We start from the raw sequence: 22,414 nt of genomic DNA, 5'->3' as shown, positions 1-22,414 counted from the left end.
CAAGTCTGTCTCGGTTTATTATTTCTGATAAGGTTCGGTACGGCTGGTCTGTTCGCTTAGGGTTTTCCTCTGGAAGTATTCGATTCTGTGAGCCCCGGTTTTTAGGTAGATTTTTTTTTTCATGATGTAGTCGACTGAAGGAAAAGACAAGTTCATGATAATTTCATGAGTCCCCCCCCTGACACCTGTGCCTGTGAATATTAAGCCCAATTGGAACTCAGTCTGTGACGTACTGACGTGATTAGCGCTCTCCCCGACTCTGCATACTTGCCCCACGTGCCCCTCATTGCGATTTCACCCTGACATTGATTTCATCAAATACTCTCGTATCTCACGGGCATTGCAATTTAGTTAGTCCTTTCTCTCTCTCTTCTCTGCGTTACCTTTAGAGAAGGGAATTACTGACTACTAGGCCAGATTGTAGGGACCCTGTGACACCGTCTCCATACGCCAGGATGCATATCCTCGTCACGAATGACGATGGGCCGCCATCACCACACTCCTCTCCCTACGTTCACTGTCTCATTCAACAGCTCCAGCAAGCCGGCCACACCGTCTCAGTCTGCTTGCCTCACACCCAGAGATCATGGATTGGAAAGGCACACATGATTGGGCAGACCCTTAAGCCTCTGTACTACCGCCCTTCAAAAGTTATCCACGGTGAGGACTCTCCAGGCACCACTCACCATCGACCCTCCCCCTCAGGAGATGTCGAGGAATGGATTTTGATTGATGGAACGCCGGCTTCCTGCGTTCAGATTGGTCTTCACCACTTTTTCCAAGATCGAGGCCCGATCGACCTCGTTGTTAGTGGACCTAACTACGGCAGAAACACCACGGCAGTCTTTGCCCTTAGCTCGGGGACGCTGGGTGCTGCTCTAGAGGCCGCTGTTTGCCAGAAGAAATCCATTGCGTTGAGCTTCGCCTTCTTCACTCGAAACCATGACCCATTTATCATTGAAGCAGCTTGCCGGCGCAGCGTCAAGGTCATAGAAACACTTTACAATCAATGGCCCACAGACGGCAGTGCAGACCTCTACAGCGTCAATGTCCCCTTGGTAGAGGGACTGGAGAATAACAAAGCTATATGGACCAACGTTTTGCAGAACTACTGGAGAGAAGGTGGCTGCTTCCAGGAGATCGAAGGTGAGGCAGGAGACGAGAACGAAGAAGAGGAAAGGATACGTGAGGGTGTCGGGGGTGAGGTCGATGATGCGGCCCGGCCTAGCTCACGAAAAGGACACAGCCATAAGCACTTCAAGTGGGCGCCAAAGTTCACTGATGTTTACAAGAGTGTGGAAGAGTCGGGCCCTGGCAACGACGGATGGACTGTGAAGGAGGGATTGACGAGGTGTGTTATTTACAACGAGAAGATTCCATTACTGACTATTTTAGCATCACACCTCTCAAGGCAAACTTCATGCATGGTCCTGGAGAATGGAACCAGCAGGAACTCAAACTGTAAGTGTCCTCGATTGAACGATATGTGGTGGGCAGAACTAGGAGAGAAACACAATACCTGTATTCTACCAAGACCACCAATAGACATATTCTTACCGTTGATAAAGGGACTCAGGTTCAGAGACAAGCCAAATCAAGCAAGAGGTGGCATTGAGGCAAAAGAGCCCCGCGATCCAAGCTGTCATCTCCTACGAAGACTCTTACGTCCAACCACTCATTCTCTCCGCCTTCAACTCACTGTTCCCTAAAGGCATATTTAATGTGATCACTGAAGTACCGGAGTCTGAAGAGCCAGCTCTTGCGAAGATCGTCCCCTCAGCAGAAAGTATTTTACAGATAGTGGCGTACGAGGCTATCGACTTTGAGTATGCCGCCAGTCATGAGCGTACGACTCTTATCAACAGCTATATGATCCGAAAGGCTCTGATCCGAAAACACTTTCTGTCCACTACCGTCGATCACTGGGTCGCAAAGCACCCCGAGTCTGCCTTGGGGTCTCACGTCAAGCGCAGTGAAGCATTCGAAGTCGACTTCGCCGAGTTCCTAGACGATGCTCTAGTGGAAGCTTTTGATCTCCGAGAGAGCATGGAACGCAATGAACAACAGTCCAATCCTAAGGATAAGGAGTGGTGGATCTTGAAGCCCGGAATGAGTGATCGCGGCCAAGGTATCCGGCTCTTCAGCTCCATGGATGAGCTTCAGAACATATTTGACATTTGGGAGGAGGACCAGCCTGACACAGACGATGAAGAGGAGGATGTTGCTGGGCAGGATGATGACGGCGACAACATTATGACCTCGCATCTGCGACACTTTGTTGCACAGCCGTATATTCACCCGCCCCTTCTTGTCGACGACGAGAAGCGCAAGTTCCACATTCGCACCTACGTGATGTGCACAGGAAGCCTTGATGTCTGGGTTTACAAGCATATGCTGGCACTGTTTGCTGGAAAGCCCTATGCTGCGCCTGCAGATGCACCAGAGGATATCGAGTCTTTCCTCACAAACACCTGTCTTCAAGATTCACCGAACGAAAATACTATACGCCGTTTCTGGGACTTGCCACTGTCAGGCGATATGCGCAATGATATTTTCCACCAGGTTTGCGAGGTAACTGGAGAGATCTTTGAGGCTGCAGCAAAGGCTATGCCTATCCACTTCCAGGCGCTACCCAATGCCTTCGAGGTATATGGCCTAGATTTCCTTGTGGATGCCCAAGGAACTGCTTGGCTGCTTGAGATTAATGCGTTCCCGGACTTTAAGCAGACTGGAGGCGACTTGAAGGAGATTGTGTCTGGGTTCTGGAAGGGCGTACTGAGACACGGAGTTGCACCTTTCTTTGGAGTTGAGAATTCGATCAAGGACCAAGAGGGCGCCGAGGACATGGTCCCTGTCCGTAAGGTGGATTTGGGACGACGATAAGGCGCACGGTCGATGGAGATGGAGTCACGAAAAGTGCGGCAGATTTAGTCGTCAACACCTGCTACTCAGGGAGTTCAAAAGTTCATTGTTTTAGATCCACACCTTGCAATTGTTGCACTTATCGCACCACCACGTTACTCCAGTGGAATTCAAGTAGTACTGATGTGAACCGACGGGTCTTAACCATGGTATGGGTGTGCGCAGCATAGCCCGCCGCAATGGTTGATCAACATCTTGACATCGGGGACTGCTCAATGTCGGAACGTCATGATTCCGTTATTGCACAATTCGCAAGATGCAAGGCTAGACAGGGCCAGACAGCACATGTACCATTTCTCACAGTAACTCAATGATGAGTTAAAAGTCTATCATATAGGAAAGTGTCGTTCAAAGAGGAGAAACGGACTCGGTTGATTGGTGTTTGGAATACACAGCCACGATGCGGTGGAGTTGAAAGCAGGATTCCCCCAAGAGCCATTTTTCTCTTAGCACACGTCTCTTTGTAAATCTTCAATTCAAGAGAGTCAAAATTGTGGAAATTCTTCAATAAGGAAGTTGACATCTGCTGTGCCGTAGCAAAGCATGGGACTTTTAGTTGATAAGGAGGCTGTGCTATGATAGTAGTGAAGGATCTGATGATGTAACTGATGAAAAAGGGTTCTCCTACGAAATGAAACCCGATGCTGTGTTCCGGATCGTATGGGTTTTGTAATTGTGAGTTTCACTACAGGGAGTATCATGTAAGATACGTCAGGGGTTTTTTGTTGTTTGCTAGGGCGCAAATCTACTTACGTGAGATTGAATCGCGAGATATGACAAACAAGGACCATCGTACTCCGTGCAACCACTGCGAACCGGATCTTGCCAGGACCTTGGCAAGACTTGTACGGTTATATTTTGATAGTGTCATATTATATACACTTAGTTCTTTGGCGCAAACAGGAGATTAGTCTTACCAGGCCATTTCATGCTCTTCCAAATTCTAGGCTTCCTACGGTGTTTGCGTCAGGCCCAGGATGTGACAACTCATGGCGGTGTTCTTCCCCTCTTATTCGTATGAGACCGGCTTCGTAGTTCCAGAGGCTCATGAGACTTTCCCAAGGCATTATCGAGGCTTTACAGTTTGTCGTCTTCTCTTGTAGTTTCAAAGTCACTAGTAAATCCTGGGTTAGACTGATCAAGTTGGGCTCGATTCTGCCTCGCTACTTCAAAGACGAATACGTGCTAGCGAAATGTACATGGAAATCATCAAACATGACCTGTAACCTCATAGAACATTGCTTCGCAGATCCCGTGATCCAATATCCTGGTGGGAAATAATATGTGCCGTTGCCACCGAATATACGTATTTTGCATGTTTCTCTAACATAGGTAGTAGTCAAACACAAAACTTTGATTTCCCATGCTAAGCTGGACTGGATTATAAATTACGTGAATGGTAGTGACGCACCCGAACCTTGAAACCGACCACGAGTTCTCGCTGAATGTGGCTTAGATAAAGCTAAATCTTGGACTCAGTTTGTAGTCTAGTCGAATGACTTCTGCGGATTCACAAACAGATTCTGTAGTACCATTGGCTAGGGAAACTACATTACATGTGATGTAACAAGCACTGCCTCCTGGGTCATACGTGATAGTAGCTGGAAGGTAGTTGTCGGGGATTGAGCCGCCGCTTGGCTCGCCAGGCATATATGCTTTGCACAATACTGTTCAGCCAACCTAGTACCTACCTAGTAAGGTAGCGAAGCTATAGGCACTCCCGAGTGGCTAACTGGCCGAAACATTTCACCAAGAAAAAAATCACGGGGAACACCAGGACGAAAGAAAGAAGGCAAGGAAGATGCCGACAAACCACACTATACTTTTATACATGCCTCGCGTGTTCGCAAACAGTGTCTCTTATCGGAAATCGCCCGATAGAGGCTGACTAATGCCATGGAACGTAATGAGAGCCATTCGTTTAGTTACGATATACTTCACCTGTTGACTAACGCTTGAACCAAGCCCAGGTTTTTTAAACTCGGATCAGCTTGGCTTGGCTTGGCTCGGCTTGGCTAGATGACTTAAGACCCTTGCTGCATAAGCTGCCAGATGAAAGATTTCTGGACAAAGATCTAAAATGTAATATGATTGGCTGAGTAATTCAAGATTCGTTTCCTAAATGAGACGTGAACAACTCTTTTTTAACGACATTTGATCATCGTTGAGTTGAGGTAAAAGATTGCCTTTGAGGTGATATCTGGTAAGAAAAAAAGCTTCTAGCGATAGTAGCGATGCTTCATGACTCATTTTGCACTCATCTTGAGTATCTCGATCTGCTCTATTCAACATGATCTGGACACAAGCCCCAACAGCCTGACCATTGGTTAGATATGTGGCTGTGCAGTGGCACCCTCCACATTCAAGTTTTCATTAGGTACATATATTAGTACTCAAGAAGGCCTCCGACTGCCCGTATAGCATTACAGAGGTCCAAAAGTTTGTATGATAGGCCAGTCTCCAATAATTGTTCCAAACTTGGTGGAAAGAGTGGCCTCGGCCATGCCAAGCCCCGTGTTTAAGGGATCAAAACCTCCATTTGTTCATGATCGGCATGTGACACGCGACGGGCATAAAAAGGAGATACGAAGGGTCTTTGGCATAGTAATGCCAAGCCTGACATGCCAAGATGTCAATGTCTTGATCCTTAACCAGAGAAATCAAGGGTTTTCGAGGTAAATGTGTTTCTCCAAGTGTGACGGGTTGTCATCGAGGAGACGCAGTTGGCTCATTTCATATCAAAAGTTGCTTGCCCAGCCAATCTCGCTTCTCCCGAACGACAAGGCTCCAAATATCAGAAAACGAAGCTTGACCCGAGCAGTGGGGTCTCAGGAACGTTACGATTGGATGGTTAATAAATAGCGTTATGGGGTTTACAGCTTCTCGATTCAAGGTTACTTGGACAGGATTAAATCCGAGCTCTAATCCTAGTGTAACAGACTAAACATCCCCTGGTACAGTACGACTTTCAAGAGGACTAATGTTTCTCAACATTGAGAGGGCTATGATTCACACTCCTCATCAAGCTATTGCGGTGATCAGAAGTATTCACGCTCATATGGCATGTCGTCAGAATTCTCAAGTTGCTGAATATGTGGCTCTGCTCTCAGCCGGAATGCACGGTTGAGCAATCTAAGCAAATAAGCTCATCAGCCGTGTGACTACGCAAGAGCCCGCAGCTAGGAGACAAGGATAGAGAGGATCCAATTTACAGGGAAATTGCCCATAGGACTTTATGTAGTCCGACCCGGACTCGATTCCTATATTCTTCTCTCAGCCGTAGACGTCCGTCTCACCAGGGAAGTTGCTTGATTAAGAAGATATTTTTGAATGCCAAAAGACTAGGGGTTCAAGCACGACTTCATGGATTAGCCGCAGTGACATCCATATTCATGCCTGGGCTCTTAATAGGGGCGAAAACTGGACCAAGACAGGATCCACGGCTAGTAAGAATAGTATCGCGTCGTCATGTCGACCACTGTCTCGCCCATACCAGCGTGTAGTATATCCAGGTTTTCCCGGCATTTACGTTGAACTGGGGCTTATTCAAGCTATTGTTCTTGCTCATCTCGCTACCAGCCACAATGCGTAGTGACTCGTGAGACGTCATTTGTCAGTTGGTACAAACGAAAACATCTCAGAGATAATGTTCGTTTGGCCGACTATAAGTGCAGATGAACTGAATCAGGAATAGTAACTAACATCACGGCGTTAAACATGCTATGAAACCCTCCCTGGATATACCGACTTAGTCAATTTTTGACCACCAATCACTGTAATTCGTGCTTCTCCCTATGTAAAAAACTGTTTCAAAAGGCGTATGGGCTTGGCGCCAAGTCGTGCCATTGACGACTCAGGCTATCAGGACAAGGCAGTCCAGGAACGCTACAGGCCGATAAATGCTAGAGGCTTGGCTCTCCCCAGAGCTTCCAGACGTTGCCAAGCCGGGATCATCATGCGCGAGTGCCAGAGTGTGTTGCACTGTGGCGACATGGGATGATAAGCTGCCTCACAATCTGTTGAGTGCGACAACCGAAGCTGAATGAACGTCACCAAATCGCCCTTTCTTCACCTCATCATGGACCCGTGACTCTGAGACTCAGAGTTTGAGTTATGTTGAAGCTAGTATGTGCAACACAGCCTCCCTCTCCAAGCGCCAAAGGCGTTAAGGGTACGAGGCCGCCGAGGAAAGGTCCATCACGGGAGAAGTGCCCTAGCCATGGGGCCGACGGAATTTGCTATACAGAAATATGAGACTATGGATAAGGCGATTTTTTGTTAAGCCGAAGGATCTATGATTGAAGTGAAGTTGAAGGAAGAGACCTTCTCGCTACGTACCTCATGGTTGAAATGGTCGGGAATACCTTATGGCACAGTGCAAGTAAGTCCGTCCTTGTACACATAGCAGGAACCTGTCTCCGCGTATTTCTCAAAGTTTTTGGGTGCATTCAGCGCCTAAGACCTCGTTCCAGGAGTTGTGAATACTACTCTACTCTGCTATCCGTATACTCTGCTCTATCCCAAGGCAGAAAGTCTTCCGTTGGTTCGGCGCCTGCCCAGTCCTTGCACCGACCGACGGACGGGAGCTCCATCTCAATTAAGGTACGTAACTCTCTATACACACACCCGTGGTGATATCCGCTAGCCAATCAGCAACAGTCGACGCTTTGCACTGCCTCGTTTTGAAGACTGGACCAGAGAGAATGGAAGCAAGCTCGGTCGAGGCGAAAAAACATTGGATGTCCATGCATGCCCTCCACTCGATGCATTTCTCCTCAATGCAATCTTGAATCTTCAACTTAACCTTCTCTTTTGGTTGTGTAATAAGTCAAGTTTAGGTTGGCCATGATTGAGTTCTCGGGGCTTATTCTTCAGATACCTTAAATCATCCCACTTCTTTCTGCCCTCGAGGCTTCTTCTTAATACCAGTTTCCTTTACTTCCATTTAAACAACATCGCCCCATGCGCTCCTGGCTCCACGCCCTCATCTTCCCTTGAAAGCTCCCGTCCCTTTTGCTCAACATAATACAACACTGACTTACCTCACTACCGACAACACTTTTGCCGCTGCATAGCCTCAAATCTGGTTCGCTGTCAATTCTCCGGCCTCCAACCCTAGGCTGTCGCCCACCGCGGCACTGCCCTACCCAATATGGCCGATCACGATGACCATCCGCCCATGAGGCGTCGCGCGTATGTGACTGAGGCAGAGGCTCAAGGGGCCTCCAGTGATCCGAAACCTTATCAACCGTTGAATGCATGCTGATGAATATCCCAGTCCGACCATCACCATTGATACCACCGCTGTCAACCCTAATATTTCTACTGAACCGCCCCAAGAGTCACATCCCTCCAACATGCAAGACGACGCAGTCAGCCCTACAACAATATCTGACCCTGTATCGACCAGCGGCATGTCGCAACGACCTTCGAGACCCGAATTGGACACATCCTTGGCCTTTGAGAATCGAGATAGCAGACCAACAAGTCCCCACAATGTCTCGAGCCCAGTAACATCAAAATCAGGCGAACGCGGTGTTGGATTCCTTTCTGTGCCTATGAACCACCGATCGCGACAAAACTCAGTCGACTCTGACGACATGTCTCGATCCGTTTCTTCCCAAGGCGACACTACTGTTGTGGCGTCCAACTCGACACGGACAGATACGCTGAAAGGCTCCGAATACGACCACAAGAAGATCACCAACGATGAGAGCGCTTTGAAGCCAGATGCAGGCACAGAGCAAGATTTCAAGGTGGAAAACAACCCCTTTGCCTTTACACCTGGCCAGATGAACAAAATGTTCAATCCCAAGAGTCTTCCAGCTTTTTATATGTTGGGTGGCATTGATGGGATCGAGAAGGGTTTGAGATCCGATCGAAAGGCCGGATTGAGTATGGATGAGAAGACCCTGACAGGCAAGATCTCATTTGAGGATGCAACATCTAAGAAGAAGATGCCCTGCGAAGATCATGCTGCAGCACACACGGGCGCTGGTTTTGCCGACCGATTACGTGTTTTCAAGGACAACAGGTTACCGGAGAAGAAAGGCAAGAGCCTTTTGGAGCTTATGTGGATTACCTATAACGACAAGGTTTTGATTTTGCTATCAATCGCTGCAGTAGTCAGTCTTGCAGTGGGCCTATATCAAACCTTTGGCCAAAAGCACGAGCCGGGCGAGCCCAAGGTTGAGTGGGTTGAAGGCGTTGCGATTATTGTCGCCATCGCCATCGTCGTCATCGTCGGCTCTTTGAACGATTATCAAAAGGAACGCCAATTCACGAAACTGAACAAAAAGAAACAGGACCGTCTAATCAAGGTGATTCGATCAGGAAAGACGATAGAACTCTCTGTCTTCGACATCTTGGCCGGCGATGTGATTCACATTGAGCCTGGTGACTTGGTACCAGTCGACGGAGTTCTAATTGAGGGCTTCAATGTCAAATGTGACGAATCTCAGGCCACAGGCGAGTCAGACATTATTCGAAAGCAGGCTTCTGAGGTTGTCTACAACGCCATCGAGAACCATGACGACCTTAAGAAGATGGATCCTTTCATCCAGTCTGGTGCTCGCATCATGGAAGGTGTTGGCACCTATATGGCTACCTCAGTTGGTGTTTACTCTTCATACGGCAAAACTCTCATGTCATTGAACGAGGATCCTGAAATGACCCCCCTACAGGCGAAGCTGAATGTCATCGCTACCTACATCGCCAAGCTCGGTAGTGCCGCTGGTCTCGTGCTTTTCATTGCTCTTTTCATCAAGTTCCTTGCTGGACTACCGGCTTCTGATGATACACCGGCTGAAAAAGGACAACAATTCCTCAACATCTTCATTGTTGTCGTTACTATTATTGTGGTTGCTGTTCCTGAAGGATTACCTCTTGCTGTTACCCTGGCTTTGGCTTTTGCGACAACCCGAATGCTTCGGGATGCCAATCTTGTGCGACACCTCAAGGCATGTGAAGTCATGGGAAATGCCTCTACTATTTGCTCTGACAAGACCGGTACTTTGACCCAAAACAAGATGCAGGTGGTGTCGGGGACCATAGGAACAAGTCTCCGTTTTGGTGGCCCATCCTCAGGAGATGCCAGCGGTGCCTCTACCCCAGTGGACACTAGTGGTGACATTGGTATTTCCGAGTTTGCCAAGATGCTCAGCAAGCCTGTGAAGGACCTCCTCCTCAAGTCTATTGCACTCAACTCCACCGCTTTCGAAGGAGAGGTAGACGGAGAAAAGACCTTTATTGGTTCCAAGACTGAGACTGCCTTACTCATTCTCGCCAAGTCTCATCTTGGCATGGGTCCCGTGAGTGAGGAACGTGAGAACGCCAAGGTTTTGCAGCTCATTCCTTTTGACTCTGGCCGTAAGTGCATGGGTATCGTTACTCAGGGTCCCAACGGCAGCGCACGTCTCTACATCAAAGGCGCCTCCGAGATCATCCTCTCCAAGTGTACTCAAGTACTCGGTGACCCAGCCAATGATGACTCTCTTGCTCCTATGTCCGATGATAATGTCCGCACTGTTCAGCAGCTCATCGAGAGCTATGCGAAAAGGTCACTCCGAACCATCGGCATCTGCTACAAGGACTTTTCCTCATGGCCACCCAAGAATGCTGGCCGTGTCGATGGCGGTAATGAAGTTGTCTTTGGTGATCTTTTCTCGGACATGGCTTTTATTGGCGTCGTCGGCATCCAAGATCCTCTGCGAGAAGGTGTTCCAGAAGCTGTCAAGCTCTGCCAGCAGGCTGGTGTTGTCGTTCGCATGGTTACCGGTGACAACAAGATCACCGCCGAGGCCATTGCAAAGGAGTGCGGCATTATCCAGCCTAACTCTATTGTCATGGAGGGACCTGAATTCCGCAACCTCTCTAAGCTGGAGCAAGAGGAGATCATTCCCCGCCTGCATGTTTTGGCACGGTCATCCCCCGAAGACAAGCGTATCCTTGTGAAGAGACTCAAGGACAAGAACGAGACAGTTGCTGTTACTGGTGACGGTACCAATGACGCCCCTGCTCTCAAGATGGCCGATGTCGGCTTCTCCATGGGTATCTCTGGTACTGAGGTCGCCAAGGAAGCTTCAGCCATTATTTTGATGGATGACAACTTCACCAGCATTGTCAAAGCTCTGAAATGGGGCCGTGCAGTCAATGATGCAGTCAAGCGATTCCTTCAATTCCAGCTCACCGTCAACATCACTGCCGTCATCCTGACATTCGTTACAGCTGTCTCTAATAACGAAGAGTCGTCTGTGCTAACCGCCGTGCAACTGCTCTGGGTCAACCTCATCATGGATACACTTGCTGCCCTCGCCCTCGCCACCGATCCTCCCCACGACAGTGTTCTGGACCGAAAGCCCGAGCGCAAGGGATCCAGTATTATATCTGTCACTATGTGGAAGATGATTCTTGGTCAATCTATTTACCAACTCGTCATTACCTTTGTCCTCTACTACCACGGTCCAATTGTGTCACTAAGCCCGGCACCGGACAAAGAGGAAATCAAGACACTGGTTTTCAATACCTTTGTCTGGATGCAGATTTTCAACCAATGGAAGTAAGTACCGCATCCTTGTAATTCAAATTGGATTTTTCCTAACGTATACAGTAACCGTCGTCTGGACAACAAGTTCAACATTTTCGAAGGCCTTACCAAGAACTGGTTCTTTATCGGTATCAGTGCTATCATGTGTGGTGGCCAGATCCTGATCATTTTCGTCGGCGGCGAAGCCTTTCAGATTGCCAAGAAGAAGCAGAGTGGCGAGCTCTGGGCCATGGCCATCATTCTTGGCTTTCTCTCTATCCCAGTCGGCGTCATCATTCGCCTCATTCCTGACCATTTCCTTGAGGCTTTGGTTCCCGAGTTCCTTAAGCAACGTGCTAAGAATGTGCCTGGTCTTACAGTATCTGATGAGGAGATGAGCATGTACCCCGAGCCGTTGGCAGATGTCCGCGACGAGCTCAACTTCATACGGCGCATGAAGGGTGGGCGATTGAACAACCTCAAGTTTGCAATCCAGCATCCCAAGGAGGCGGTTGAGATGGTCAGGTCTAGAAGTCCGTCTCATTCTCGATCCAACTCCCTCAATGCACCCCAAACGCCGATCCAGGAGAATCCATTTGACGGGTCGCCGATTGGGACACCCAACTCGGGCAGGAGGCCTAGATCGACGAGGTCACGGTCTAATTCTGCGCTGGGGGCTCCTACGGTGATGGCAGGCATCGTGGCAGCAGGTGTAGCGGCGGGCTGGCAACCAAAGATGCGGCCAGACAATGACGGAGATCACAGTGACTCACCAAGGTAGTTGTTGTACTGCGGATTGGTTTGAACATTGAGTGCGTGCGAGGTATTTTTTATTCTAGTATTGCTTTGAGTACCGATAGAACTGGTTAGCAAGGAATCAACATGAGAAGAGTTTGAGCGATTGAACAACAATAAGAGGTCTTTGTGAAAACGAAATGATAGCTGGATTAAGTGAGCGACTGGAAAGAAAGCCAAGGTATCAATCATGATCTACCTTTAGTTAAGTAAGATTTACTAGACGGCAAGATCTACCTAAATGTGGCGGGAACTAATATAATGGATGATTCAGTAGTTGGTCATAGATTCAAGACTAATTAAGAAGAATAATTACCGTACTCGAGGCTGACAGCCTGACAGGATTATAATATATATGCATTGTGAGTACTCGAAGACAAAGATAGAATGGGATTGTATCAAGGACGCCAACGCTCAGTAGCAAAGCATATGCTTATTCAAATACAGTGCCGTTTGTACGGCATCAACAAAACCAAAGGGCCTAGTCAAGTTGAAGGTTCAGTTAAGTTAGTGGGTGGTTGATAGGCAATATTGTAGCCAACCAATCAGCGAGAATATATATGCCCCATGATGCGACACGAGTACATATGAGATGAGGAGATGACAGAGACAGAAGCGAAGAGAAGAGAAGGGGGAGGGATAAAGTCTGTAATATGGGTTTAGAATAGACGAGGAATACTGAGTAAGGTCGAGAGAGGTTCGTAATAGAACACTCATCAGTTGCTCAGGGTGTTTCTCGAGTTGCTTGTCCATCAATGCCTCTACCTTATTATATTATACAGTGTTTCGAGTACCCTTGGGTTAGTAGCCGACTTATCACTTCTCCCCTCTGTAATTAATCACGTACCCCTGCACTCCAGTGCTCGCCGCCATCATTCCATTCCAGCCACGGTATCTGAGATTCTTTTCCTTCTCTTCTCCTTTATCTATTAATCTGCAACTCTGTTTCTTTTATCGCGTTCTCTCCGGAGATCATATTCTGCCTTGGGGGTCCTTGATCCTCGACCAAGCTTGCTTTGTTGGATCATAAACGAAAAAGGCAATAAAGCGAGAAAGCAAAAGGCGATATTACACCGAATCAGATTACTTATGTTTGATCAGGCTTGATCACGATATCGTGTGCCTTGATATCTTTCTCCTAAGAATAAGGCAGAGACTTGCTAAGGAAAGATTCTATCACTTTCTTTGCTTATCTTTCTTGCCTTTCCTCTCAATATACTAGGTAGTTACCTTACCTTGTTCAACTGCCACAATCTCGTCCTCACACGTTGTCACTCATCATCTTCCTTTCCTCCCATTGCACGAAACTCGCACAACCAAATGAAACCCACTTTCGGCTGATGAGCTTCTTCACTACCTATCGCTCTCTCTCAATCAAGCTGAAACGATTCTCATTCTCTCTTCACAATCACCCGCCCCCTCGACAACTCTACCGTAAAATTCCCATTCTCAGTCGAGCGTTTGACAGAATTCAACACATTTCCTCACCGAGTCTACCACGGCACTAATAAGCCAAGTATCTTTTTTTTCTCTTTCACAACCTTGGGTAGTATCCAGAAGCCAAGCCAAGCCAACCAGGACCGTCTGCATGGTTCGGTTCTCGATCTGGGGTTAATAATAGATGCCACCCTCGTCTTTCTGACCCGCTTTCTTCCTTTCCTTTCCCTTTACCTTGGACATTTGCATTTACACCACTTTTCCTTCCATTAGTACCTACCTTAGGTAGGAGATCAAACCAGCCTCTGATATTTCACCACTGTCAACCGTTTGCAAACCCTAATATCCCCTTCTCCTCACTTCGTTTCTCGTCTCTTTGCTTGTACAAAATCTCATACTCTTTACCATGAACACAAAAAAAGGCAACGGGAGAACTGTTGCTCTCTCCAAGCGAAAGGCTCAACCAAATGCTCTTGAAAAGTTGGGTGATAACCCAACAGAAGACGAGATCAAGATTGCAGAGGCCAACGTTGCACTTGCTGAACTCGAGGAGAGAGTTGCCGATGTCAGAGAATCGTGGGAGACAGACTCTTTGTTTGAAGATGCTTTCGACGAGTTGAACGCTGATAATACCGTGGCCGTTGATGGTGAGTTTGTCTACTCAGTCATGCCCTATTCTATCTATCCTATCTTGAGATCGCCCCAATCTATGCACTCTACTCCAAGATTGCTAACCACATTCTCCCCCCAAAAAAGACCCCAAAGTGTGCACACCTGAAGAAGCTAGCAGACTTCGTCGGGAGCTCCGAGAATATGGCCCAACAGTCTTTTGTCAACGCACTGTTGATGCTGGTCACTATACCGCCAGAAAACTTCTCAGCGCCTTTGGCATTCGTCCTCCTCCCTTCCTAGAGGGTCAGCCTGACGATGCGTATTTCAGTTTACTGTCGCTCGCTATCACGCGTGAACTGTCTAAACGCGCCAAGCTTCTGCGTCACAACACGGTTGACGATGCTGTTGACCTGATCACCAAGAGCAACAACATCATTCTCATTACTGGTGCTGGTATCTCTACATCCCTGGGCATTCCTGACTTCCGTTCTAAGGGAACTGGTCTGTACTCCAAGTTGGAGCACCTTGGTCTTAGTGATCCTCAAGAGGTTTTCGACATTAGTGTCTTCCGACAAGATCCCACCATTTTCTACTCGGTAGCCAAAGACATTTTGCCGAGCACGGACCGATATACGCCCACTCACAAGTTCATTGCCATGCTCCACGAGAAGGGCAAGCTCTTGACCAACTACTCTCAGAACATTGACAACCTTGAGGTCAAGGCCGGCGTTCCCAAGGACAAGCTCATCCAATGCCACGGCTCCTTCGGAACCGCCACCTGTGTTCAGTGCGGCTACAAATGCCCAGGAGAGGCCATCTTCCCCGAGATCAAGGCTGACAAGATTCCTCGATGCCCGCGCTGTGTCCAGACTCTGCGCACTACTGGCGGCGCGCCTAAACGCAAGCGGTCTGCAGGCACAGAGAAGAAGCGAAGACGGTGGAGTGCCGATAGTTCCGACGAGTCTGAGTACGACATCCCCAGTGCTGGTGTCATGAAACCCGATATCACCTTCTTCGGCGAGGCTCTTCCCGATGAGTTCTCTCGACGACTCACCGAGCACGATCGCGACAAGGTAGACCTCGTCATCGTTATCGGCACTTCTCTCAAGGTTACGCCTGTATCTGAGATCGTGTCTTGGCTACCCGCCAATATTCCTCAGATCTACGTATCTCGCCAGGCCGTTAATCACATCAATTTTGACATTGATCTCCTAGGCGATTGCGATGTTGTTGTCTCTGAACTATGTCGCCGTCTGGGTTGGCCAATGGTGCATGAGATGATTCCCAAGGATCAAAAGGTTCAAGTCCGTACTGAGCCTGGCTTTAAGAGTCGCCACGTTTTTGAGGAGCAGAAGGCCAAGAAGTGAGAGCAACTGATCGAATAATTTCCAAGGAGGACATGGAAATACTGCATTTGTGCGTCTTTATAAGATTTTACATTCTGTGCTGCGAGCGGATGGCATGGCGTCTGGAGGATCGGATACAATGCCAACTAAAATGGGTGGATATGGATGGAGTAAGGGTGTTTACAGAACTGACCGTCTGTTGTCTTTTTTCATCTGTCAAAGTTTGACTGTTTTTGAACCAACTTTTCTCTTTACTTAGATATGCGTTTCTCATCCCTCGCCTGTCTCGGCCCCTTTTCTAGCCGCATTTACGTATGAATGACAAACTCGAGGGCTTCAATATCTTGGAGCAGGACTAATTTACTAACACCCCAAACGAGATATGGGTGAGGAAAAGCGTTTGGTGGAGATGTTGAATTGGGCGAGAGACGGCATCAGGACTATGGGTTAGAGCCCACGTACATAAATCGTAATACAGAAATTGAAGATTCGCGACCCAACTACTATTCCCGATGGTGCATCTGTCTGTGCCTTGAAGTCCATAGAGTTTATTGTATAACATTGATTCCGTTGGTGATCCATACGATCATAAGCAATAGTTCACACCTGGTGCCTGATTATGTTCCGAAGCTGAACATCCTGCCAACAAGAAATCATATCAAAGATTGCGAGACCTAGCTTATTGCATACATTACCTATGAGTCTAGGCAGGGCCTCGACATTTATTCACGACACCGATGTTTAGTCAAACAGATGTATTTTCCATCATTCTCAAGTATCATCATAAAAACTGGCCTATAGTAAGTATGTGCTGTTTCTATCCCGATGGTAGTCTTGCCATGCCACCGAATGACCTCGGGGCTGTGGCTATGCCCATGCCCAACTAGTCAATTATCCGTGATTGTATTGCGAAGCCAGATCTATATCCAGCCGTTTACTAATGTTGTCTTATAAGTGTTGTCATATATACCAAGCCTAAATCAGACTCTCATATTTATCCAATCCTGACTTTTGCCCCGTATTGTTCTGCGTTGTGTTCTGCGTTGTGTTGCTCATCGAACTCATACCACTCCAGTTTGTTGTTGGTGGCGGGGGCATTGTGAACGAAGAGGGCGTGGTAGATGTGTTGCCTGGCGGTGGTGGAAGTGTAAACGACTGTTGCCGTGATGTTGAGTTGAGAGACATGTTTGCCATCGAGGAGCCCATGTTGCCGGTAGACGCACTAGTACCGAACCCAGAGGAGCTTCCCCATGGGCTGGGTGTAGCTTTGGCAGCAGCAGACCAATTGATCGATGACCCGGATGTCGAAGCAGTCAAAGGCTGCTGTGGAGCCATCGGTTGTTGCTGAAGTTGAGCTGGAGGTTGGAAGGGTTGGGTCTGGGTAGGCTGTAGTGGATGACTGAACTGAGTAGACGACGGTGTGAGAGCCTCGAAACGACCGAGATCCGGTGTTACGGTTCTAAAAGACGGAGCCTTTTGGGCTGGAGCTTTTAATGCAGGGTTATTCGTAGGCGGAGGAGGGGTCGACCATGAGAATGTGGGCGCGGGCGTACTCGATTTTGACTTGGCTGGGTCATCCCAACTGGGGGTTGCTGTGCTCGATCTAGGACTACCCATGCGTCCCTTGACGAGACTCTCGAAATCGTCTTCTGTAGCTCCATTGTTCTGGTCAAAGCTTGTACCAGTAACACCACCGAAGGCCATGAAATCTTCGCTTGGAGCAGCGGCGCCGTTGGAAGGGCCGCCAAGTTCTTGGAGTTTTCTTGTCTGCTCGTCCTCAACCCTTCGAGACAAACTCTTGATGAGCTCCATGAAACCTTGGAACTGCTTCAAGTTGAGGAGTGGACCCAAACTCATGCTCCAGAGAATGGGCAGAATTTCCATTGCAACAAATTCAGCATCAGCTACTGAGCCCACCACCCATAGTACGTTGAGGGCTGCCATCATAACGGCAGGTTCCTTCGTCTTGATCACTCTAATGAGTGGGACAATCTTTTCCTGCATAGTGTACTTGTCCAAGGCACTTGAAGATGACGTCTTCTTGTTTTCCAGGCCATTGAGCCCGTCATCTTCGCCATTATCGTTCTTTCCGCCACAAAGTATTACAAAGGCTCGCAGTCCACGGACTTTAATAGCAAGGCTGTTCGTCTTGCTAAAAACAGCGGCAATGACTGGGAACAGCTCATTCTTTATTGTGCTGAAATCGAGAACCGGTAGTACGACAGGCAGACTACGTAGAGCAGCATCAACAATTGAGTGTGTTGGGCACTCAATTGCTGCCATTATGACCGGGAGCATGTCTGAGACAATTAGCACCATGTTGACCAGCTCTACTGATTGAACCTACCGTCTTTAAATTCCTTCCCAGAGCAGTTGCTGGAAATGGATGATATATGTTCAAGAACAACCATGAGACCGGCGTCCCTGGCTGGATCTTTCTCTTGTGTCTGTTTGGCGTTGACTACAAAGATTTCTCTCAATGCTGGGCGGACCTTCTCACTGAACGCCCTCTTGGCAGATGGTAGGAGATCGAGGATCTTGAAGACGTTTTGCAGGATCAGTGAAAGAAGATCTCGATCTTTGAGCTCCTCTATCAATGCCGGTAGAATCTTCTTCTCCATCACAGACTTGGGAAACGAGGGTAACACCTTGTTAAGTCCCCGCATAAAAGAAGCCTTTTCATTTGCAGTCTTGGCGGGGAATGAATCAAGAAATCGAATCGTCGACACCAGAATGTTATCAAAATACTCGCTCTGTTGAAACTCGCGTGCCGTCATTCGCTGAGCAGGCCGTCTTGTGATGAGCCGAGGCAGAACATCATGCGAAAGTTCTCTAGGGAGGGGCCGTGATGAAAGATAGTTATTACTGGCGGATGGAACGCTAGAAGATGAAGAAAATAGTCGCTTGTATGTAGATAAACTGCCGTGACATTCAAGAGGGGACCTGTGGGGTGAGTTGTATAGGGCGACTGACATGAGTCCTAGGGAGAACATGTCTGCAGAAGAGTTGAGGTTGTTATCGACTACAAAGTCGGGTGAAGAATAGTCGAGGTTGAGCTGCACTGCCTTTGGTAGTCGGGGGTCCATATTGAGAACTTCATACAAGTTAATTCCTTGAATAGATGTTGGCTTGTCAGACCCCTCAGGGGGACTAGCAAATGCTAGTCCACTGATCTTCCAATCGGACTGTGATGTGTTAGTTGAGTTCCCATGACCAGCCTTAGAGAGCATGCCTTTGCGTTGATGAGAACTGCGTCTGGAGTAAGGTTGCCATGGACGATACCAGCATTCTCATGTAAGAACTCGAGAGCTTTGCTAACTTGGAGCAAGCCCTTTTGGATCTCCAACTCATCGATCTCGAGCTCTCTTCGTCTCTTTGTCCCATCTGCGTCCTCTGTTACGTATCGACTCGATCTGCCCCCGGGGCCTCCAGCTCGTTCCTGTTCATCTTTCTCCTGCAGTAAACTGGACAATGAAGCTGTAACAGACTCTGTCACGAACTGTAAACCTCCGCCTCTTGTCTCCTCCACTGGTTCCACCAACTCGAGAATATTGGGATGTCTGAGCTTCGCGAGACTCGACGCTTCCTTCTTTAATCGCTCGACGACTTCCTCAACCGTCTTCTTGAACGAGACTGCACCAGAGCGGCCCAACGAGCTACCATGGCTGTCTAAGGATTTCCGATCAAAGACAAAGACACTGTATGGTTTGCCGGTAGACTTCTTCTTCGCATCGTATATCTTCCAAGGACCAGCCGTCGAAGTCGGTGCTGAAGAGATGGAGTAGTTGCCTGTGATGTTGGTGGCAGAGATGGACTTAAAGGCCGAGGAGAACATGGTGACAGCTCTCCATGGATCGCAAACGTTAGGTCGAACTCAAAAGGGGTCGCAAGTCGCAAGTGCTGCGCTTAGCCGCCGCTGTTGTTGTTGGAGGCTCGCAATGCGAAATTCTTTGGTGACGATGAATGATACAAGGGTCGACGATCGCTTCGCTTAGGCCACAATAGGATTGGGAATGGAAATGACGTTGGTCGCGATGCATTATCCATGTGTAGGGGTAGCCTCGCGATTGACAAATAACCCACGTATCCTTACCATTCAAGGAGCCAAGCCTAGCTGCCCCACGATAAGCTGATAACGTCTAGGTAGGCAGCTCCAGCTCCTGCTGCTAAATGTCAGATCAGTCCCCCATTGCGCCCCTGTATCACTACCTAACTTGATAGGGCGTCGACAGCTGCGTTCACGGAACTTTAAGTGACTTTCCCAGGCGACTCATCCACGGCCCAATGCGGTTGTGACCGCCTGGAGGCGGCTGTCCCTGTAAAGTACCTCGGGCTCACTTTGCAGCGAGCCTATTGAGTCGGCCAATTTGCAATCTTTCTATCATGAACCTCCGATACAACTCCGACCATAGACAATTGCCCCTAGTACTTAAGTTAATATCCCACCAAGTCTCGACACCACAGGTTATTGCTCCCCATCTTTGAACCTTTACCATTTTGTTCCTCAGTTTATGTTGAGTACCTAATTTCGCCAATTCAACTTTCTATTGTCAATTGACTTCACAAACGCATCAATGATGAGACCGTTGCTTATCCGCTCCGCTTTACGGAGCGCTCGCATGTCGAGCTTGAGACCGCTATGCCATGCGCAACGGTTCAGCATCAAGGCTGAGGCTGCCTCTACCATCAAGCCTCTAGGCTTGGATGCTTCAAAACTCAGTATTGAGAAGACGGGGAAGCCCAAGGGCCTCAGCAAGCCCGAGGATCTCGTCTTTGGAAGGGAATTCACAGGTAAACGAACCCCCCACCAGATGCGCCCTGCACAAAAGCTAAAACTTTGCCAGACCACATGCTTGCGATCGAATGGAATCAAGACGAAGGATGGTTGGAGCCCAAGATCACACCCTACCAGAACCTCTCACTCGACCCTGCGACATGTGTCTTCCACTATGCCTTTGAGTGCTTTGAGGGTATGAAGGCCTACAAGGACAAAGACGGCAAAGTGCGACTCTTCCGACCTGACAAGAACATGGCGCGACTCAACAAGTCTGCCGCGCGTATTGCGCTCCCTACCTTTGAACCCCAGGCCCTCACCGAGCTCATCTCCAAGCTCGCTCAGCTCGACTCCCGCTTCATCCCTGATAAGCGGGGATACTCCCTCTACCTCCGTCCCACCATGATCGGAACCCAAAAGACACTCGGTGTCGGACCTCCCGGATCTGCTCTTCTCTACGTCATTGCCTCTCCCGTTGGTCCTTACTATCCTACCGGTTTCAAGGCCGTGTCGCTCGAGGCCACTGATTACGCTGTTCGTGCTTGGCCCGGTGGTGTTGGTGACAAGAAGCTGGGCGCCAACTATGCGCCCTGCATCGTTCCCCAGCTCCAGGCTGCCAGCCGTGGCTTTCAGCAGAATCTCTGGCTGTTCGGTGAGGAGGAGTACGTCACCGAGGTCGGCACTATGAACATGTTCGTTGCTCTCAAGAACAAGGAGACTGGCCAGAAGGAGCTTGTGACCGCTCCCCTTGACGGAACTATCCTTGAGGGTGTCACTCGTGATTCAGTGCTCGCTCTCGCGCGGGAGCGTCTTGAACCTGAGGGCTGGAAGATCAGCGAGCGCAAGTACACAATGAAGGAGCTTGCTGAGGCCGCTGAAGAGGGCCGTCTTCTCGAGGCCTTTGGTGCTGGAACTGCAGCTATTGTCAGCCCTGTCCGATCCATCTCATGGAAGGGCAAGCTCGTTGACTGCGGTCTTTCTGAGCTCGAGGAGTCTGGTGAGATCGCCCTCAAGATGAAGGAATGGATCGAAGCCATCCAGTATGGTGATGAGGAGCATGAATGGAGTTACACTATTTAGAGTGGTTGTGTATATGGCGTTATATAGCGGCTGGGAATAGATAGATCGGAATCAAAATAATTACGCTCACGCTCAGGTTTACGAGAACATTCATCTGCTTTGCCACAATTGCTTGTTAAGGCTCACAATCAGCGAAACTAGCAAAGGTCAGAGGCTGTGTCACAGTCCTAATTAGACAGACAGTAATACCTCAAGACCAAAACCTCTAGCAATACCATTCTTCAAATGCAAAATAACATGTACAATTGACCGGATGTCCCCCTGTAAGTATGTCGTAACCTCCGCTTAGTTCTTCTTGTCCTGCTTAGATGGGTCGGGCAGGATTCCCTCCTCCTCTAACCTCCTTCGTGCTTCCTCAAGGGCCCAAGTAGAGACACTGTATAGCCGTTAGTAGATGTCCCGCATCAGTTCTCAGCCAGAATTTCGCCATTGGCAAGACAGAATCCGTCCAATACGATGTGTATCCTCCGAGTGCAAATCACTCACGTAGTATCGGGCTTGAAGGCGAGCGCAACAGCGGTGGCGGCAAGGCTGCCAAGCAGAATATAGGTTGGCCACTCCCAACCCTCGGGCTCGGGCTTCTCACCAGGCTTGACACCCCAGAGCCAGCCGGTAGGAGGGTCGAATTGGTGCTCGCCGCCGCCTCCTTGTCGTCGGGCGGACACGGAGAAACCTCTGGAGGAGAGGGGTTGTCGAATGCAGCGTGTGGCGCGCAGGGGCGCGACAGCAGCGCGGATAAAGGTCATGTTTTACCGTATCGTCGAGATCTCGAGGGGGAATTCGATTCGGCGATGAGATGGCGTGGGGGGAGGTCAATGGCTGAGTGACGTTGTTGGACGTGATACTGTTTGTTTGATCTGAACGAATGCGTACCTAGGTAATTGCTGAACTTCGATTTGATAGGTTCACGTGACCCGGTGGTCA

General features: G+C 48.8%; 6 protein-coding genes across 6 annotated transcripts; 4 read left to right on the top strand and 2 right to left on the bottom strand.

Annotated features, from left to right (window-relative positions):
* Nucleotides 1–455: 455 nt before the first annotated feature.
* Nucleotides 456–2,883, top strand: FSUBG_4455 (tubulin-tyrosine ligase PBY1; the record flags this gene model as incomplete). The annotated part of the gene is made up of 3 exons (XM_036682446.1): nucleotides 456–1,351; nucleotides 1,396–1,461; nucleotides 1,569–2,883. 3 exons carry the CDS (start codon nucleotides 456–458, stop codon nucleotides 2,881–2,883), a joined length of 2,277 nt encoding a protein of 758 aa, XP_036540071.1.
* Nucleotides 2,884–8,074: 5,191 nt separating this feature from the next.
* Nucleotides 8,075–12,227, top strand: FSUBG_4454 (Ca2+-transporting ATPase; the record flags this gene model as incomplete). The annotated part of the gene is made up of 3 exons (XM_036682445.1): nucleotides 8,075–8,115; nucleotides 8,201–11,479; nucleotides 11,531–12,227. 3 exons carry the CDS (start codon nucleotides 8,075–8,077, stop codon nucleotides 12,225–12,227), a joined length of 4,017 nt encoding a protein of 1,338 aa, XP_036540070.1.
* Nucleotides 12,228–14,084: 1,857 nt separating this feature from the next.
* Nucleotides 14,085–15,657, top strand: FSUBG_4453 (NAD-dependent histone deacetylase SIR2; the record flags this gene model as incomplete). The annotated part of the gene is made up of 2 exons (XM_036682444.1): nucleotides 14,085–14,325; nucleotides 14,435–15,657. 2 exons carry the CDS (start codon nucleotides 14,085–14,087, stop codon nucleotides 15,655–15,657), a joined length of 1,464 nt encoding a protein of 487 aa, XP_036540069.1.
* A 954-nt stretch (nucleotides 15,658–16,611) lies between these two features.
* On the bottom strand, nucleotides 16,612–19,471 carry FSUBG_4452 (SCY1 kinase; the record flags this gene model as incomplete). Its single annotated transcript, XM_036682443.1, has 3 exons — nucleotides 16,612–17,936; nucleotides 17,984–18,821; nucleotides 18,887–19,471. 3 exons carry the CDS (start codon nucleotides 19,469–19,471, stop codon nucleotides 16,612–16,614), a joined length of 2,748 nt encoding a protein of 915 aa, XP_036540068.1.
* Nucleotides 19,472–20,213: 742 nt separating this feature from the next.
* Nucleotides 20,214–21,490, top strand: FSUBG_4451 (branched-chain amino acid aminotransferase; the record flags this gene model as incomplete). The annotated part of the gene is made up of 2 exons (XM_036682442.1): nucleotides 20,214–20,427; nucleotides 20,481–21,490. 2 exons carry the CDS (start codon nucleotides 20,214–20,216, stop codon nucleotides 21,488–21,490), a joined length of 1,224 nt encoding a protein of 407 aa, XP_036540067.1.
* A 285-nt stretch (nucleotides 21,491–21,775) lies between these two features.
* On the bottom strand, nucleotides 21,776–22,236 carry FSUBG_4450 (NADH:ubiquinone oxidoreductase subunit; the record flags this gene model as incomplete). Its single annotated transcript, XM_036682441.1, has 2 exons — nucleotides 21,776–21,866; nucleotides 21,977–22,236. The coding sequence occupies 2 exons, from the start codon at nucleotides 22,234–22,236 to the stop codon at nucleotides 21,776–21,778; spliced, it is 351 nt and encodes a 116-aa protein (XP_036540066.1).
* Nucleotides 22,237–22,414: the final 178 nt, after the last annotated feature.

Source organism: Fusarium subglutinans, assembly GCF_013396075.1.
Source record: "Fusarium subglutinans strain NRRL 66333 chromosome Unknown NRRL66333_c0000040, whole genome shotgun sequence".
Taxonomy (NCBI): Eukaryota; Fungi; Ascomycota; class Sordariomycetes; order Hypocreales; family Nectriaceae; genus Fusarium; species Fusarium subglutinans.
Note: the sequence above shows the minus strand (reverse complement) of the source record. Positions and strands in the feature narration are given on the sequence as shown.